The 20,043-nt window shown below is 48.6% G+C and overlaps 1 protein-coding gene across 1 annotated transcript; it reads left to right on the top strand.

Annotated features, from left to right (window-relative positions):
• Positions 1-258: 258 nt before the first annotated feature.
• On the top strand, positions 259-19,799 carry LOC119923085 (olfactory receptor 14A16-like). Its single transcript, XM_038742636.1, has 8 exons — positions 259-284; positions 2,763-3,689; positions 8,276-8,415; positions 11,739-11,791; positions 14,040-14,160; positions 17,866-17,924; positions 19,619-19,634; positions 19,741-19,799. The coding sequence occupies exons 1-8, from the start codon at positions 259-261 to the stop codon at positions 19,797-19,799; spliced, it is 1,401 nt and encodes a 466-aa protein (XP_038598564.1).
• Positions 19,800-20,043: the final 244 nt, after the last annotated feature.

Genomic DNA, 20,043 nt, shown 5'->3' with positions numbered 1-20,043 from the left:
TTCATGTGAAAAGATACATGGTGCCAGTGAAGGGTTGGGAAGAGAGATGTTTGAGCTCTTCTTTGTCTTTTCTTATGCTATCGTGTCATCTCTGACCCATAGTGAATGAATGGACACATCTCTCCAGGAACGCCCCATTCTCCAACTGCAAATGTTCTGGTAGTTTATCCGTTGAGTTTTTTTGGTAAAACTACAGAAGTGGTGTACCATTGTCTTCTTCCCTGCAGTAAACCTGAGTCTCCTCCTCAACTCTCTCCCATGACACTGCAGCACAGCACAGGCGAGTTTTGACTTGTAGCAGATTGCCTTCCACCTGCTAGCCACTGCCCAAGGTGGGAAAGGAATGGGTATGCCTCTGCTTAACGATCTGTCTGGTAGCTGAGACTGGTAGAGTAGTGGAAACTCTCCAGGTACGATTCTGAGTGGGGGGAGTGATGCTTTAGCAAATAGTTAAATGAATGAATGAGTTGCTTCATAGGTGTGGGTTTGTGTGACTGTGTGTATTTATGTGTAAGTAACCACAGTCAGTTGAAGCTTGTGTGTGTGTGCGTGCGTGCGTGTGTGTGCGTGCGTGTGTGCGTGTGTGCGTGTGTGTGTGTGTGTGTGTGTGTGTGTGTGTGTTTGAGTAGCTGGCTGGGGCCCTGCAACACAGCATCAGCATTATTGTGCAGTCACTTTGGCCAGAATTGGGTCCTGGTTGTCAGAAAATGTTTCTGGTGGGAAATGACAGGGAGGGAATGAGAGAGTGTGATTGGCTCTAGACCACCAGCACAATCATCAACTCCTCCATGCAGAAATGTTAGGTGAACACAATACAGGTAAGAGATTCGATCCCTCCCTCCTGGACTTGCCAGTCTGCTAGGCTAGACTGATCCAAACTAATTTACAGGTAGGGGGAAATAATCATGAAAATGTGAATGCACAGCTTAATTACTTCTTCCATAGTAATGTGAATCTATACATAGGGAAGAGCTATGAGTAGTTGTGAACGTGTAAACGCAGAGGTGGCATCTGGGCTGATTCGGCATGGGGAGAAGAAACAGCAATCTCGGCAAATTTGGAGGGAGAGGGAGATTTGGGCAGAAGGAAGGATCTGAGCCATGTGTTGGAGAAAGGAATGTCCTTGGAGAGGCACAGGGAGCAGATCTGTTTCCAAGGGCTGGAGGGGAGTTGGTGAAGAGAGAAGGGAAACACGGAGGAGAACACCAGTCAAAAGCTTTGAAGCTAATGGCAAGGAGTTGATTGGACTCAACCAGACTTCAGTCTGTTTCATTTTCATCTGAGAACCACATGCAGATTTGTTGTGTCGGCGGCTGTGTGTGAACCCAGGGTGGGGCAGGGGAGCCAGTGAACAAACCTTGGCCGGCAGAGGTCTGGAGGGGAGGAGGAGAAGGGAATCTTCTCCCATCACTTTCCAGGGAAAAAAGGTGTCTGGGCCCAGGGAGAGGCAAAGAGTAGTGGTAGTAGTAACGGGACTTTGGTTCTAATCCTGCCTGTGCTATTAATTAATTCATTCATTCAATCATTTTTATTGAGCACTTACCATGTGCAGAGAACTGTACTAAGCACTTGGAAAATACAATTCGGCAACAGACAGAGACAATCCATACCCAAAAGTGAGCTCGGGGACCTGGGTTCTAATCGTGGCTCTGCCCCTTTTCGTCTGGGTGATGTTGGGCAAGGCACTTTGCTTCCTTGTGCCCTAAATACTGCATCTGTAAAATGGGAATTAGGACTGAGCCCTAAGTGCTCAGTAAATACCATTGTTGATTAATTGATGGGTAAATACCCCTATCCCCTCTCAGGATCACACCTGAAGAGTTACCAGTTCCCTACCAGTCTCAGCCAAGGGAGGGAGAGTCAAGCAGAGAGATACCCTTTGTATTCCTAGCTTGGGCAGTGGCTAGCGAGTGGAAGGCAATCTGCTCCAAGTCAAAACGCACCTGTTCTGGGCAGCAATGGCAGGGGAGAGAGTCGAGGGTGGAGACTCAGGTTTACTGGGTGGAAGAAGGCAATGGTAAACCACTTCTCTATTTTTACCAAGAAAACTCTATGGATACAGTACCACAATGCTTGCAGATTGAGGTGGGGCACTCTGGGAGAGATGCGTCCATGGAGTCGCTATGGGTCGGAGGAGAAATGACGGCATAAGTCAAGACGTGCAAGACCATTGCACATATTAATACTATGAACACTACAGGTGACAAACAAATACAACAGATTGATTTAATAATGATGATGATGGTATTTGTTAAGCGCTCACTATGTGTGAAGCACTTCTAAGTGCTGGCAAACTCTGTAAGGAATTAGTGTTGATTACTTCATTGGTGCTATCAATCGATCGTATTTATTAAGCGTTTATGGTATGCAGAGTCTACCCACTAGACTGTTACCTCCTGGTGGGCAGGAAAGTATCTGCCAACTCTGTTGGATTGAACTCTCCCAAGCACTTAGTACAGTGCTCTGCACACAGTGAGTATTCAGTAAAAACCATTGAGCTATAGATTGATGTGTTCATACCGCTACATGTATCAATATTATTGAACTTTGTAGGTGATCAATGAATACAACTGCATTATTTACTAAAATGGGAATCAATCATATTTACTGATCACTTACAGTGTGTAGAGCACTATAGTAAGTGCTTGAGAGAGTACAATATGACATCATTTGTAGAAGTGTTACCTGCCCAAAAGGAACATACAATCTGGAGGGAATGCCAATGATTCTAAATTGAAGTTCCCCTCTTCCTTTCCAGGGAGTCAGCATCATCTCCCCAAAATGACCAACATCTCCACGGTGGCTGAATTCCTCCTCCAGGGGTTCTCTGACATCCGGGAGCTGCAGCTGCTCCATGCCACGCTGTTCGTCCTTATCTACCTAGTGGCCCTTCTGGGGAATCTCCTCATTATTGCTGTCACCACACTCGACCAGCGTCTCCACACCCCCATGTACTTCTTTCTTAAGAACTTGTCCTTCATTGATCTCTGCTACATTTCTACCACGGTACCCAAATCCATTGTCAACTCCTTGAGCAGTGACAGCTCCATCTCCTTTCTGGGTTGTGTCTCACAGCTCTTCCTACTGGTCTTGTTTGGTGCTTCAGAGCTTTGTGTCGTCACTGCAATGTCTTATGACCGCTATGCTGCCATCTGCTCCCCCCTGCGTTATGTGCTCATCATGAACAAAACAGCCCGTATGCACATGGCAGCAGCATCGTGGCTCAGTGGAGGTCTGTTTGGAGTCTTGTTTTCAGCTTCTACTTTCTCCTTGAACTTTTGTGGATCCAATGCTGTCCAGCAGTTCTTCTGTGACGTCCCCCCTCTGCTGAAGATCTCCTGCTCTGAAGTCCACATTGCCATTGATGTGAGTGTGGCTGCTGCATTCGTCTTGGATGCCGTCTGCTTCACTTACGTCACCCTCTCCTATGTCTTCATCTTCTCAGCCGTGCTGAGGATCCCGTCCTCCGAGGGCCGAACCAAAGCCTTCTCCACCTGCCTGCCCCATCTCACTGTCATCATTATTTTTCTCTTTACCGGAGCATTTGCCTATCTCAAACCACCCTCAGACTCCCCCTCGGCTCTGGATCTGTTGGTTTCCATGTTCTACACTGTGGTGCCCCCCACTGTGAACCCGGTTATCTACAGCCTGAGGAACAGGCACCTGAAGGCTGCCCTGGGCAGGATCCTAAAGGGGACATTCCCCCAGCTTCCATTCTGGGACAACATATCTGTGTCCAGATATCAATAATCCCCTACCCCGCTTAAAAGAGAAATTGCCCTTAGACATAACAATATATACCACTGACTCAGGGGCCCAAACAACAAGTCGGGATATTCAGGATTTGTCAAGGTCTGGGAAGTTGGCTGATAAGACTAGGTCATGAGTGGCGATGCATTCCTTAGGAGGCCTCATGGCTCAATGGCATGTGAATGGGTGTCACATGACCTGAGTTCAAGTCCTAGCTCGTCCATTGGCCTGCTGTGTGACCTGGCATTAGTGTCTTACCATTCCTGGGCTCTTACTTCCCCTTACACTCTGAGCCCTTGTGGGACAGGAAAAATGTCCGTTTGGATTGCAATTTCATCTTTGGACTATAAGCTCACTGTGAGCATCGATTGTATCTACCAACTCCATTGTATTGTACTCTTCAAAGCGCTTAGTACAATGTAATGCACACAGTAAACACTCAACAAATACCGTCGATCGATTGAATTATTTATCATCACGTGGCACAGACTTTGACACAGAAATTAACACCGAATAATAAACAAATGATGGTGTTTGAAAAGAGATAGAGACATTCACTGATGGAACTCCATTCATTCAATCATATTTATTGAGCACTTACTGTGTGCAGAACACTGTACTAAGTGCTTGGGGAGTACAAGTCGGCAACATATACAGACGGTCCCTACCCAACATCGGGCTCACAGTCTAGAAGGGGGAGACAGACAACGAAACAAAACATGTAGGCAGGTGTCACAACTATCAGAATAAATAGAATAATAGCTATATATGTGCATCATTAACAAAACAGAGTAGTAGATATGCATAAGTACAATGAATAGAGTAATACATCTGTACAAATGCATACAAGTGCTGTGGGGAGGGGAAGGAGGTAGGGCAGAGTGGGGGTGATGGGGAGGAGGAAAGGAAAAACAGGGCTCAGTCTGGGAAGGCCTCCTGGGGGAGGTGAGCTCTCAGTAGGGCTTTGAAGGGAGGAAGAGAGCTAGCTTGGTGGATGTGCGGAGGGAGGATATTCCAGGCCGGGGGAAGGACGTGGGCCGGGGGTTGAAGGCAGGACAGGCGAGAATGAAGTTCAGTGAGGAGGTTAGCGGAAGAGGAGCGTAGGGTGTGGGCTGGTCTGGAGAAGGAGAGAAGGGAGGTGAGGTAGGAGGGGGCAAGGGGATGGAGAGCCTTGGAGCCGAGAGGAGGAGTTTTTGCATGATTCATCGGTTGACAGGCAACCACTGGAGATTTTTGAGGTGGGGAGTGACATGCCCAGAGTGTTTCTGTATAGCGATAATGCGGGTAGCAGAGTGAAGTATAGACTGAAGTTGGGAAGAGAGGAGGATGGGAGATCAGAGAGGAGGCTGGTGCAGTAATCCAGTCGGGATAGGAGGAGAGATTGAACCAGCAAGGTAGCAGTTTGGAACTCTAGTTTCCAGGACCCAGGTTAGTAAATAATCACAACAGGAGGAGCCATTTCCATCCTATTCGTCCTCAACCCAGCAATTTCTCCTTCCCATCATCCCATTCTCCAACCCTCAGTCCCCTGCCCCACCCCACTCAGCCTGGGGGAGAATCAGAGGATGGATTCAGAGGAATCTCTTGCTCTCTCGAGCTTTGAAATCAGAAGGTGTCAGAGAATGAAATCAAACGATTGACTGGCTGAATGAGAAGCAGATTGTCTATGGTAGTATATGAGATGAAGCTTCAATCACCCACAGTTGATGTAGATTGTCAGTAACATTAGAAACATTTGGGATTTGGGGATGCAGATGCTGTTTCCATGGGAACCCTGGGGTGCAGCCCCATTGCTGCAGCTTTAGGGACTGGGCCTTTATCTCTACAGGACCTCAGGGACCTCACAGGTACAGGATCTTGGCATCGGCCAGATCACGAGGTCCCACCTGAGTTGACCCTCCAGGGGTTCCCCACAGAGCAGTGGTTGTTTTATCTTTGGGGAGGGGGGACTCTCTGAAGAACATCTCCTTGCCCACAGGGGATAAAAGAGGAGGTAATAATAATAATAATAATAATAATAATAATAATAATAATGGCATGTATTAAGCACTTACTATGTGCAAAGCACTGTTCTAAGCGCTGGGAAGGTTGCAAAGTGATCAGGTTGTCCCACAGGGGGCTCACAGTCTTAATCCCATTTTACAGATGAGGTAACTGAGGCCCAGAGAAGTTAAGTGACTTGCCCAAAGTCACACAGCTGACAATTGGCAGAGACGGGATTTGAACCCATGACCTCTGACTCCAAAGCCCGTGCTCTTTCCTCTGAGCCATGCTGCTTCTCTAGAGATGAGATTGCCATGCTTTCCCTTCCTTCATAGCCAGCTGCACCCAAGAACTGGAGTGGAGAAAGGTCCATCTCTACCTAGCAGAGGTCAGAGCCCTCCAGCCCTACCCTGCCCCAGTGAGTCTGACTGGGGGGTGTTGGAGGGGGAGGGAGAGACCATGATGGGGATGCAAGAGATGGGGCCATTCAGGGGAAATGCTCATAGATGGGGTCAGTGTCGGACTTTGGGGCTGGGCTACATCCCCAGTGGGGCAGGTGGGCTTTCAGGAGGGTATGTATTTGGCAGTGCAGTGGACCGAACCATCACTTGTCTCCCTTTCCTCATCCACCTCCATCCAGCTAGCATGCCAGGCTGGGGCCCTGCAGCACAGCTTCAGCATTATGCTGTGGTCACTTCGGACACAACTAGGTCCTCGATGTCAGAAAATGTTTCCGGTGAGAAATGACAGCGGGGGAATTAGAGAGTGTGATTGGTTCTAGACCACCAGCACTATCATCAACTCCTCCATGCAGGAATGTTGGGTGAACACAGTGGAGGTAAGAGATTCATTCCCTTCCCTCCTGGACTTACTGGTCTGCTGGGTTAGACTGATTCAAAAGAATTTACAGCTAGGGGGAAATAAGCATGAAGATGTGAATGCACAGCCTAATACCTTCTTCCAAAGTAATGTGAATCTATACATAGGGAAGAGCTATGAGCAGTTGTGAATGTGTAAATGCAGAGGTGGCATCTGGGCTGATTCCACCTGGGGAGAAGAAACATCAGTCTGGGCAAGTTTGGAGGGAGAGGGAGATTCGGGCAGAAGGAAGGATCTAAGCCATGTGTTGGAGAAGGGAATGTCCTTGGAGAGGCACAGGGAGCAGATCTGTTTCCATCATCATCATCATCATCATCATCATCATCATCATCAATCGTATTTATTGAGCACTTACTATGTGCAGAGCACTGTACTAAGCGCTTGGGAATTACAAATTGGCAACATATAGAGACAGTCCCTACCCAACATTGGGCTCACAGTCTAAAAGGGGGAGACAGAGAACAAAACCAAACTTACTAACAAAATAAAATAAATAGAATAGATATGTACAAGTAAAATAAATAAATAAATAAATAGAGTAATAAATGTGTACAAACATATATACATATATACAGGAAATATACATATTTCCATGGGCTGCAGGCGAGTTGGTGAAGAGGGAAGGGAAACACAGAGGAGAACACCGGTCAAAAGCCTTGAAGATAGTGGCAACGAGTTGATTGGATTCAACCAGACTTCAGTCTGTTTCATTTTCATCTGAGAACCGCAGTCAGATTTGTTGTGTCGGTGGCTGTGTGTGTATCCAAGGTGGGGCAGGGGAGCCAGTTAGCAAACCTTGGCCGGTGGAGGGCTGGAGGGGAGGAGGAGAAGGGAATCTTGTCCCATCATCTTCCAGGGAAAAAGTGTGTCTGGGCCCAGGGAGAGGCAAAGAGTAGTGGTAGTAGTAAGGGGACCTAGGTTCGAATCCTGACTGCTATTCATTCATGCATTCATTCGATAGTATTTACTGAGCACTTACTATGTGTACTACGTGCACTGTACTAAGTGCTTGGAAAGTACAATTCGGCAACAGATAGAGACAATCCCTTCCCAACAATGAGCTTGGGGAACTGGGTTCTAATCCTGGCTCTGCCCCGTGTCGGCTGGTTGACGTTGGGCAAGGCATTTTGCTTCCCTGTGCCTTAAATACTGCCTCTGTAAAATGGAAATTACTACTGAGCCCTAAGTGCTCAGTAAATACCATTGTTTGATTAATTGATGGGTACATATCCCTGCCTCCTCTCAGGATCACACCTAGAGAGGTTCCAGGACTCTACCCTTCTCAGCTAAGGGAGATCTACTGAAGATCTCCTGCTCTGAAGTCCACATTGCCATTGAGCTGAGTGTGGCTGCTGCGTTCGTCTTGGATGGGGTCTGCTTCACTTGCGTCACCGTCTCCTACATCTTCATCTTCTCAGCCGTACTGAGGATGCCGTCCTCCCAGGGCCGAACCAAAGCCTTCTCCACCTGCCTGCCCCATCTCACTGTCTTCATCATTTTTGTCTTTACCGCAGCATTTGCCTATCTCAAACCACCTTCAGACTCGCCCTCGGCTCTGGATCTGATGGTTTCCATGTTATACTCTGTGGTGCCCCCCACTGTGAACCCCCTTATTTACAGCCTGAGGAACAGTGACCTGAAGGCTGCCCTGGGCAGGGTCCTAACGGGGACATTCCCCCAGCATCCATGCTGCAACAAAATGCCTGTGTCCATGTACCGATAATCCCCTACCCGCCCTTAAAGGAGGAATTGCCATTGGACATATCCATATATATCCCACTGAACCAGAGTCCCAAAGAAGAAGTCCAGATATTAAGGATTTGTCAAGGTCTAGGAGGTTGGTTGATAAGATTAGGTCGTGAGTGACAATGCATTCCCTAGGAGGCCTCATGGCTAAATGGCATGTGAATGAGGGTCACATGATCTGAGTTCTAATCCCAGCTCAGTCAGTGGCCTGCTGTGACCTGACCTTGGCTTCACAGACTCCGTCCTCTCCTGGTTCTCCTCTTACCTCTCCGGTCGTTCTTTCTCAGTCTCTTTTGCAGGCTCCTCCTCCCCCTCCCATCCTCTTACTGTGGGGGTTCCCCAAGGTTCAGTGCTTAGTCCCCTTCTGTTCTCGATCTACACGCACTCCCTTGGTGACCTCATTCGCTCCCACGGCTTCAACTATCATCTCTACGCTGATGACACCCAGATCTACATCTCTGCCCCTGCTCTCTCCCCCTCTCTCCAGGCTCGCATCTCCTCCTGCCTTCAGGACATCTCCATTTGGATGTCTGCCCGCCACCTAAAGCTCAACATGTCGAAGACTGAACTCCTTGTCTTCCCTCCCAAACCTTGCCCTCTCCCTGACTTTCCCATCTCTGTTGATGGCACTACCATCCTTCCCGTCTCACAAGCCCGCAACCTTGGTGTCATCCTCGACTCCGCTCTCTCATTCACTCCTCACATCCAAGCCGTCACCAAAACCTGCCGGTCACAGCTCCACAACATTGCCAAGATCCGCCCTTTCCTCTCTATCCCAACTGCTACCCTGCTCATTCAAGCTCTCCTCCTATCCCGTCTGGACTACTGCATCAGCCTTCTCTCTAATCTCCCATCCTCGTGTCTCTCTCCACTTCAATCCATACTTCATGCTGCTGCCCGGATTATCTTCGTCCAGAAACGCTCTGGGCATATTACTCCCCTCCTCAAAAATCTCCAGTGGCTACCAATCAATCTGTGCATCAGGCAGAAACTCCTCACCCTGGTCTTCAAGGCTGTCCATCACCTCGCCCCCTCCTACCTCACCTCCCTTCTCTCCTTCTACAGCCCAGCCCACACCCTCCACTCCTCCGCCGCTAATCTCCTCACCGTACCTCGCTCTCGCCTGTCCCGCCATCGACCCCCGGCCCACGTCATCCCCCGGGCCTGGAATGCCCTCCCTCTGTCCATCCACCAAGCTAGCTCTCTTCCTCCCTTCAAGGCCCTGCTGAGAGCTCACCTCCTCCAGGAGGTCTTCCCAGACTGAGCCCCTTCCTTCCTCTCCCCCTCATCCCCCTCTCCATCCCCCCATCTTACCTCCTTCCCTTCCCCACAGCACCTGTATATATGTACATATGTTTGTACATATTTATTTCTCTATTTATTTATTTATTTATTTATTTTATTTGTACATATCTATTCTATTCATTTTATTTTGTTAGTATGTTTGGTTTGGTTCTCTGTCTCCCCCTTTTAGACTGTGAGCCCACTGTTGGGTAGGGAGTGTCTCTATATGTTGCCAATTTGTACTTCCCAAGTGCTTAGTACAGTGCTCTGCACATAGTAAGCGCTCAATAAATACGATTGATGATGATGATGATGATGACCTGGCATTAGTGTCTTACCATTCCTGGGCTCTTACTTCCCCTTACACTCTGAGTCCCTGTGGGACAGGAAACTTGTCCGTTTGGATTGCAATTTCATCTTTGGACTGCAAGCTCATTGTGGGCGTGGATTGCATCTACCAACTCCATTGTATTGTACTCTTCAAAGCGCTTAGTACAATGTAATGCACGCAGTAAACACTCAACAAATACCATTGATCGATTGAATTATTTATCATCACGTGGCACAGACTTTGACACAGAAATTTTTAACACTGAATAATAAAAATAATAATAATAACGGTGTTTGAAAAGAGATAGAGACATTCACTGATGGAATTCTATTCATTCCATCGCATTTATTAAGCGCTTACTGTGTGCAGAGCACTGCACTATGTGCTTGGGGAGTACAAGTCGGCAACATAAAGAGATGGTTCCTACCCAACATCAGGCTCACAGTCTAGAAGGGGGAGACAGACAACAAAATAGAACATGTAGACAGGTGTCAAAAGTGTCAGAACAAATAGAATTATAGCTCTACGCACATCATTAGCAAAATAAATACAGAAGTAAATATGCACAAGTACAATGAATAGAGTAATACATCTGTACAAATGTACACAGGTGCTGTGGGGAGGAGAAGGAGGTAGGGCAGAGGGGGAGTGATGGGGAGGAGGAAAGGAAAAACGGGGCTCAGTCTGGGAAGGCCTCCTGGAGGATGTGAGCTCTCAGTAGGGCTTTGAGGAGAGGAGGAGAGCTAGTAGATGTGTTGAGGGAGGGTATTCCAGGCCAGGGGAAGGACGTGGGCCGGGAGTCGGTGGCAGGACAGGCGAGAATGAGGCACAGTGAGGAGGTTAGCGGGAGAGGAGCGGAGGGTGCAGGCTGGGCTGGAGTAGGAGAGAAGGGAGGTGAGGTAGGAGGGGGCGAGGGGATGGAGAGCCTGGAAGCCGAGAGGAGTAGTTTTTGTATGATTCCACTGGAGATTTTTGAGGTGGGGAGTGACATGCCCAGAATGTTTCTGTACAAAGATAATGCAGGTAGCAGAGTGAAGTATAGACTGAAGTGGGGAGAGACAGGAGGATGGGAGATCAGAGAGGAAGCTGGTACAGTAATCCAGTCAGGATAGGATGAGAGACTGAACCAGCAGGGTAGCGGTTTGGAACTCTAGTTTCCAGAACCCAGGTTAGTAAATCATCATAACAGGAGGAGCCATTTCCATCCTATTCGTCCTCAACCCAGCAATTTCTCCTTCCCATCATCCCATTCTCCAACCCTCAGTCCCCTGCCCCACCCCACTCAGCCTGGGGGAGGATCAGAGGATGGATCCAGAGGAATCTCTTGCTCTCTCGAGCTTTGAAATCAGAAGGTGTCAGAAAATGAAATCGAACAATTGACTGACTGAATGAAAAGCTGATTGTCTGAGGTGGTATATGAGATGAAGCTTCAACCACCCACAGTTGATGTAGTTTGTCAGTAACATTAGAAACCGTTGGGATGTTGGGATGCAGATGCTGTTTCCATGGGAACCCTGGGGTGCAGCCCCATTGCTGCAGCTTTAGGGACTGGGCCTTTATCTCTATAGGACCTCAGGGACCTCACAGGCAGAGGATTGTGGCATCGGCCAGGACACGAGGTCCCACCTGAGTTGACCCTCCAGGGGTTCCCCACAGAGTAGTGGCTGCTTTATCATTGGGGAGGGGGGACTCTCCGAAGAACATCTCCTTGCCCCCAGGAGATAAAAGAGGAGCTGAGATTGCCATGCTGTCCCTTCCTTCATAGCCAGCTGCACCCAGGAACTGGAGTGGACAGAGGCCCATCTCTACTCAGCCGAGGTCAGAGCCCTCCAGCCCTAGCTGCCCCAGTGAGTCTGACCCGGGGGTGTTGGAGGGGGAGGGAGAGTCCATGATGGGGATACAAGAGATGGAGCCATTCAGGGGAAATGCTCATACATGGGGCAAGTGTTGGACTTTGGGGCCGGGCTACATCCCCAGTGGAGCAGGTGGGCTTTCAGGAGGGTACGTATTTGACAGTGCAGTGGCCTGAACCATCACTCGTCTCCCTTTCCTCATCCACCTCCATCCAGCCAGCATGCCAGGCTGGGGCCCTGCAGCACAGCATCAGCATTATGCTTTGTTCACTTCGGACAGGACTGGGTCCTCAATGTCAGAAAATGTTTCCGGTGAGAAATGACAGGGAGAGAATGAGAGAGTGTGATTGGTTCTAGACCACTATCATCAACTCCTCCATGCAGCAATGTTGGGTGAACACAGTGGAGGTAAGAGATTCAATCCCTTCCCTCCTGGACCTAGCGGTCGGCTGGGCTAGATTGATCCAAAAGAATTTACAGCTAGGGGGAAATAAGAAAGGAAAGGTGGATGCACAGCTTAATAAGTGCTTAGTAATGTGAATCTATATGTAGGGAAGTGTATCATCATCATCATCATCAATCGTATTTATTGAGTGCTTACTATGTGCAGAGCACTGTACTAAGCGCTTGGGAAGTACAAATTGGCAACATATAGAGACAGTCCCTACCCAACAGTGGGCTCACAGTCTAAAAGGGGGAGACAGAGAACAAAACCAAACATACTAACAAAATAAAATAAATAGAATAGATATGTACAAGTAAAATAAATAAATGAATAAATAAATAGAGTAATAAATATGTACAAACATATATACATATATACAGGTGCTGTGGGGAAGGGAAGGAGGTAAGATGGGGGGGATGGAGAGGGGGACAAGGGGGAGAGGAAGGAAGGTGCTCAGTCTGGGAAGGCCTCCTGGAGGAGGTGAGCTCTCTGCAGGGCCTTGAAGGGAGGAAGAGAGCTAGCTTGGCGGATGGGCAGAGGGAGGGCATTCCAGGCCCGGGGGATGACGTGGGCCGGGGGTCGATGGCAGGACAGGCGAGAGCGAGGTACAGTGAGGAGATTAGCAGCGGAGGAGTGGAGGGTGTGGGCTGGGCTGTAGAAGGAGAGAAGGGAGGTGAGGTAGGAGGGGGCGAGGTGATGGACAGCCTTGAAGACCAGGGTGAGGAGTTTCTGCCTGATGCACAGATTGATTGGTAGCCACTGGAGATTTTTGAGGAGGGGAGTAATATGCCCAGAGCGTTTCTGGACAAAGATAATCCGGGCAGCAGCATGAAGTATGGATTGAAGTGGAGAGAGACACGAGGATGGGAGATCAGAGAGAAGGCTGATGCAGTAGTCCAGACGGGATAGGATGAGAGCTTGAATGAGAAGGGTAGCGGTATGGATGGAGAGGAAAGGGCGGATCTTGGCAATGTTGCAGAGCTGAGACCAGCAGGTTTTGGTGACGGCTTGGACGTGAGGGGTGAATGAGAGAGCGGAGTCGAGGATGACACCAAGGTTGCGGGCTTGTGAGACGGTAAGGATGGTAGTGCCGTCAACAGAGATGGGAAAGTCAGGGAGAGGACAAGGTTTAGGATCACTTAGTACAGTGCTCTGCACACAGTGAGTATTCAGTGAACACCATGGAATGAGCTATTGCTTGATGTGTTCATATCCCTACATGTATCAATACTATTGAACTCTATAGGTGATCAATGAATACAACTGCTGTATTTATTAAAAGGGGAGTCAATCATATTTACTGATCACTTACAGTGTGTAGAACGTTGTAGTAAGTGCTTGGGAGGATGCGATATGATATAATTTGTAGGAGTGTTACCTGCTCAAAAGGAACTTACAGCCTGGAGGGAATGCCAATGTTTCCAAAATGAAGTTCCCCTTTTCCTTTCCAGGGAGTCAGCATCATCTCCCAGAAATGACCAACATCTCCACGGTGACTGAATTCCTCCTCCTGGGGTTCTCTGACATCCGGGAGCTGCAGCTGCTCCATGCCACACTGTTCCTCCTGGTCTACCTAGTAGCCCTTCTGGGGAATCTCCTCATTATTGCTGTCACCACCGTCGACCAGCGTCTCCACACCCCCATGTACTTCTTTCTCAAGAACTTGTCCTTCATAGACCTCTGCTACATTTCTACCACGGTACCCAAATCCATTGTCAGCTCCTTGTCCAGTGACAGCTCCATCTCCTTTCTGGGTTGTGTCTCGCAGCTCTTCCTGGTGGTCCTGCTTGCCGCTTCAGAGTTATTTGTCCTCACTGCAATGTCTTATGACCGCTATGCCGCCATCTGCACTCCCCTGCGCTATGTGCTCATCATGAACAAAACAGCTTGTATGCGCATGGCAGCAGTGTCATGGCTCAGTGGGGGTCTGCTTGGAGTCTTGTTTTCAGCTTCTACTTTCTCCCAGACCTTTTGTGGATCCAGTGCTGTCCAGCAGTTCTTCTGTGACGTCCCCCCTCTACTGAAGATCTCCTGCTCTGAAGTCCACATTGCCATTGATGTGAGTGTGGCTGCAGCATTCGTCTTGGACGCCCTCTGCTTCACTAGCGTCACCCTCTCCTACATCTTCATCTTCTCAGCCATGCTGAGGATGCCGTTCTCTGAGGGCCGAACCAAAGCCTTCTCCACCTGCCTGCCCCATCTCACTGTCTTCATCATTTTTGTCTTTACCGCAGCATGTGCCTATCTCAAACCACCTGCAGACTCGCCCTCAGCTCTGGATCTACTGGTTTCCATGTCCTACACCATGGTGCCCCCCACTGTGAACCCTCTCATTTACAGCCTGAGGAACAGGGACCTGAAGGCTGCCCTGGGCAGGATCCTAAAGGGGACATTACCCCAGCATCCGTGCTGGGACAAAATGCCTGTGTCCATGTACCAGTAATCCCCTACCCGCCCTTAAAGGAGGAATTGCCATTGGACATATCCATATATATCCCACTGAACCCAAAGAAGAGGTCTGGATATTCAGGAGTTTTCAAGGTCTGGGAGGTTGGTTGATAAGATTAGGTCATGAGTGACAATGCATTCCCTAGGAGGCCTCATGGCTAAATGGCATGTGAATGGGTATCACATGATGACCTGAGTTAATAATAATAATAATGATGGCATTTATTAAGCGCATACATTGTGCAAAGCACTGTTCTAAGCGCTGGGGAGATTTCAAGGTGATCAGGTTGTCCCACGTGGGGTTCACAGTCTTAATCCCCATTTTACAGATGAGTTCTAATCCCAGCTCGGCCACTGGCCTGCTGTGTGATCTGGCATTAGTTCTTACCATTCCAGGGCTCTCACTTCCTCTTACACTCTGAGCCCTTGTTGGACAGGAAACATGTCTGATTGGATTGTAATTTCACTTTTGGCCTGTAAACCCATTGTGGGCACGCACTGAATCTACCAACTCCGTTGTATTGTAATCTTCAAAGTGCTTACTACAATGTTCTGCGCACAGTAAACACACAACAAATACATTCGATCGATAGAATTATTTCGTTACTGCTTCATCATGTGGCACAGACGTGGACACAGAAATTGTTAACACCTGATAATAAAAATGATAAGAATCATAATAATGGTGTTTGAAAGGGGACAGAGACATTCACTGTTGGAACTCTAGTTTCCAGAACCCAAGTTATTAAATCATCACATCAGGAGGAGCCATTTCCATCCTATTCTTCCTCAAGCCAGGAATTTCTCCTTCCCATCATCCCATTCCCAAAACCCCAGTCCCCTGCCCCACCCCACTCAGCCTGGGGGAGAATCATAGGACGGATTCAGAGGAATGTCTTGCTGTGTCTAGCTTTGCAATCAGAAGGTGTCAGAAAATGAAATTATTCAGTTGACTGAATGAGAAGCTGATTGACTAAGGTTGTATATGAGGTGAAGCTGAAACCACCCACAGTTGTTGTAACTTGTCATTAATGTTAGAAACAGTGGGGATGTTGCGATGCAGATGCTGTTGTTTCCATGGAAACCCTGGGGTGCAGCACCATTGCTGCAGGTTTAGGGACTGGGCCTTTATCTCCACAGGACCTCAGGGACCTCTCAGGCAGAGGTTTTTGGCATCGGCCAGGACACGAGGTCCCACAAGCGTTGATCCCCCAGGGATTCCCCACGGCGCAGTGGCAGCTTTATCTTTGGGGAGGGGGACTCGCGGGATAACATCTCCCTGCCCAGAGGTGATCAGAGAGGGGCTGAGGGTACCATGGTGTCCCTTCCTTCATAGCCAGCTGCACCCAAGAACTGGACTGGAGAGAGGACCATCCCAAGCCAGCCGAGGTCACAGCCCTCCAGCCCTACGCTGCCCCAGTGAGTGTGACTGGGGGGTGGTGGAGCAAGAGGGAGAAACCATGATGGGGTTGCCAGAGATGGAGCCATTCTGTGGAAGTGCTCCCACATGGAGCCAGTTTCGGGATTTGGGGCAGGGCTACATCCCCAGGGGGGGCAGGTGGGCTCTCAGGAGAAGCAGCATGGCTCAGTGGAAAGAGCACGGGCTTTGGAGTCAGAGGTCATGGGTTCAAATCCCAGCTCCACCGGTTGTCAGCTGTGTGACTTTGGGCAAGTCACTTAACTTCTCTGTGCCTCAGTTACCTCATCTGTAAAATGGGGATTAAGAATGTGAGCCCCACGTGGGACTCCCTTCTCTCCTTCTACAGCCCAGCCCACACCCTCTGCTCCTCTGCCACTCATCTCCTCACTGTGCCTCGTTCTCGCCCATCCCACCGTCGACCCCCAGCCCACGTCCTCCCCCTGGCCTGGAATGCCCTCCCTCCCCACATCCACCAAGCTAGCTCTCTTCCTCACTTCAAAGACCTACTGAGAGCTCACCTCCTCCAGGAGGCCTTCCCAGATTGAGCCCCCTCCTTCCTCTCCCCCTCCCCCACTCCCCATCCCCCCAACTTGCCTCCTTCCCCTCTCCACAGTACCTGTATATATGTATATATGTTTGTACATATTTATTACTCTATTTATTTTACTTGTACATATTTATTCTATTTATTTTATTTTGTTAATATGTTTTGTTTTGTTGTCTGTATCCCCCTTCTAGACTGTGAGCCCACTATTGGGTAGGGACCATCTCTATATGTTGCCAACTTGTACTTCCCAAGCACTTAGTACAGTGCTCTGCACACAATAAGCGCTCAATAAATACGATTGAATGAATGAATGAATGAATGAATGGGACAACCTGATCACCTTGTAACCTCTCCAGTGCTTAGAACATTGGTTTGCACATAGTAAGCACTAAATAAGTACTGTTATTATTATTATTATTATTACGTATTTGACATTTCAGTGGCCCCAACCATCACTTATCTCCCCTTCCTCAACCATCTCCATCCAGCTAACATGGAAGTCGCTTCCTGGCTGGGGCCCTGCTGCACAGCAGCAGCACTTCGGCCAGGAGTTTGTCCTGGACGTCAGAAAATGTTTCTGGAGAGAAGTGACAGGGAGGGAATGAGAGAATGTGATTGTTTCTAGACCAAGAGCACCATCATCAACTCCTCCATGCAGGAATGTTGGGTGAACACAATGGAGGTAAGAGATTCATTCCCTTCCCTCCTGGACTTACCGGCCTGCTGGGCTAGACTGATCCAAAAGGATTTACAGCTAGGGGGAAATAAGAATGGAAAGGTGGATGCACAGCTTAACAAGTGCTTAGTAATGTGAATCTACAGGTACGGAAGTGCCATGAGCAGTTGTGAATGTATAAATGCAGAGGTTGTATCTGGCCTGATTCGGCATGGGGAGAAGAAACATCAATCTGGGCAAATTTGAAGGGAGAGGGAGATTCGGGAAGAAAGAAGGATCCGAGCCATGTGTTGGAGAAGGGAATGTCGTTAGTCTTAGATTAGTCTTAGATGCTGTCTGCTTCATTTACATCATCCTCTCCTATGTCTTCATCTTCTCAGCCGTGCTGAGGATGCCATCCTCCGAGGGCCGAACCAAAGCCTTCTCCACCTGCCTGCCCCATCTCACTGTCATCATCATTTTTGTCTTTACCGCAGTATTTGCCTATCTCAAACCACCTTCAGACTCGCCCTCGGCTCTGGATCTGGTGGTTTCCATGATCTACAGTGTGGTGCCCCCCACTGTGAACCCCCTTATCTACAGCCTGAGGAACAGGGAGCTGAAGGCTGCCCTGGGCAGGATCCTAAAGGGGACATTCCCCCAGCATCCGTTCTGGGACAAAATGTCTGTGTCCATGTACCCATAATCCCCTACCCCCCTTAAAAGAGGAATTGCCCTTCAACATATCCAAATATATCACTGACCCAGAGTCCCAAAAATCAAGTCTGAATATTCAGGATTTGTCAAGGTCTGGGCAGTTGGCTGATAAGATTAGGTCGTGAGTGACAATGCATTCCCTAGGAAGCCTCATGGCTAAATGGCACGTGAATGCGTGTCACATGACCTGAGTTAATAATAATAATAATATTGATGGCATTTATTAAGCACATACTATGCAGAAAGCACTGTTCTAAGTGCTGGGGAGGTTACAAGGTGATCAAGTTGTCCCACCTGGGGCTCACAGTCTTAATCCCAATTTTACAGACAAATTCTAATCCCAGCTCGGCCACTGGCCTGCTGTGAGACCTGGCATTAGTGTCTTACCATTCCAGGGCTCTCACTTTCTCTTACACTCTGAGCCCTTTTGGGACAGGAAACGTGTCTGATTGGATTGTAATTTCATCTTTGGGCTGTAAACCCATTGTGGGCACGGATTGAATCTATCAACTCTATTGTATTGTACTCTTCAAAGTGCTTACTATGATGTTCTGTGCACAGTGAACACACAACAAATACATTCGATGGATAGAATTAATTTGTTTCTGCTTCATCACGTGGCATGGACATGGACACAGAAATTGTTAACACCAGATAATAAAAATGATAATAATCATAATAATGGTGTTTGAAAGGGGACAGAGACATTCACTGTTGGAACTCTAGTTTCCAGAACCCAGGTTATTAAATCATCACATCAGGAGGAGCCATTTCCATCCTATTCTTCCTCAAGCCAGGAATTTCTCCTTCCCATCATCCCATTCCCAAAACCCCAGTCCCCTGCCCCACCCCACTCAGCCTGGGGGAGAATCATAGGATGGATTCAGAGGAATGTCTTGCTCTATCTAGCTTTGCAATCAGAAGGTGTCAGAAAATGAATCTGTTCAACTGACTGATTGAATGAGAAGCTGATTGACTAAGGATGTATATGAGGTGAAGCTGAAACCACCCACAGTTGCTGTAGATTGTCAATAACATTAGAAACACTTGGGATATTGGGATGCAGATGCTGTTGTTTCCATGGAAATCCTGGGGTACAGCACCATTGTTGCAGCTTTAGGGACTGGGCCTTTATCTCTGCAGGACCTCAGGGACCTCTCAGGCAGAGGATTTTGGCATCGGCCAGGACACAAAGTCCCACCTGAGTTGATCTTCCTGGTATTCCCCACGGTGCAGTGGCAGCTTTATCTTTGGGGAGGGGGACTCGCTGAATAACATCTCCCTGCCCAGAGGTGATCAGAGAGGGGCTGAGGGTGCCATGCTGTCCCTTCCTTCATAGCCAGCTGCACCCAAGAACTGGAGTGGAGAGAGGACCATCCCTAGCCCGCTGAGGTCAGAGCCCCCCAGCCCTATCCTGCCCTAGTGCATGTGGCCGGGGGGTATTGGAGGGGGAGGGAGAAACCATGATGGAGATGCAAGAGATGGAGCCATTCTGGGGAAGTGCTCCCACACGGAGCCAGTTTCAGACTTTGGGGCAGGGCTTCATCCCCTGAGGGGCAGGTGGGCTTTCAGGAAGGTATGTATTTGATAGTGCAGTGACCCCAACCATCACTCATCTCCCCTTCTTCATCCACCCCCATTCAGCTAACATGGAAGCCACTTGCCTGGCTGGGGCCCTGCAGCACAATGTCATCACTTCAGCCAGGAGTTTGTCCTGGACGTCAGAATAAGTTTCTGGTGAGAAATGACAGGGAGGAAATGAGAGAATGTGATTGTTTCTAGACCACTAGCACTATCATCAACTCCTCCATGCAGGAATGTTGGGTGAACACAATGGAGGTAAGAGATTCAATCCCTTCCCTCCTGGATTTCCAGTCTGCTGGGCTAGACTGATCCAAAAGAATTTACAGCTAGGGGGAAATAAGAATGGAAAGGTGGATGCACAGTTTAGTAAGTGCTTAGTAATGTGACTTTATAGCTAAGGA

The sequence above is a fragment of the Tachyglossus aculeatus genome, unplaced genomic scaffold (genome assembly GCF_015852505.1).
Source record: "Tachyglossus aculeatus isolate mTacAcu1 unplaced genomic scaffold, mTacAcu1.pri scaffold_143_arrow_ctg1, whole genome shotgun sequence".
NCBI lineage: Eukaryota > Metazoa > Chordata > Mammalia > Monotremata > Tachyglossidae > Tachyglossus > Tachyglossus aculeatus.
This window is presented reverse-complemented; position numbering and strand designations above follow the sequence as displayed.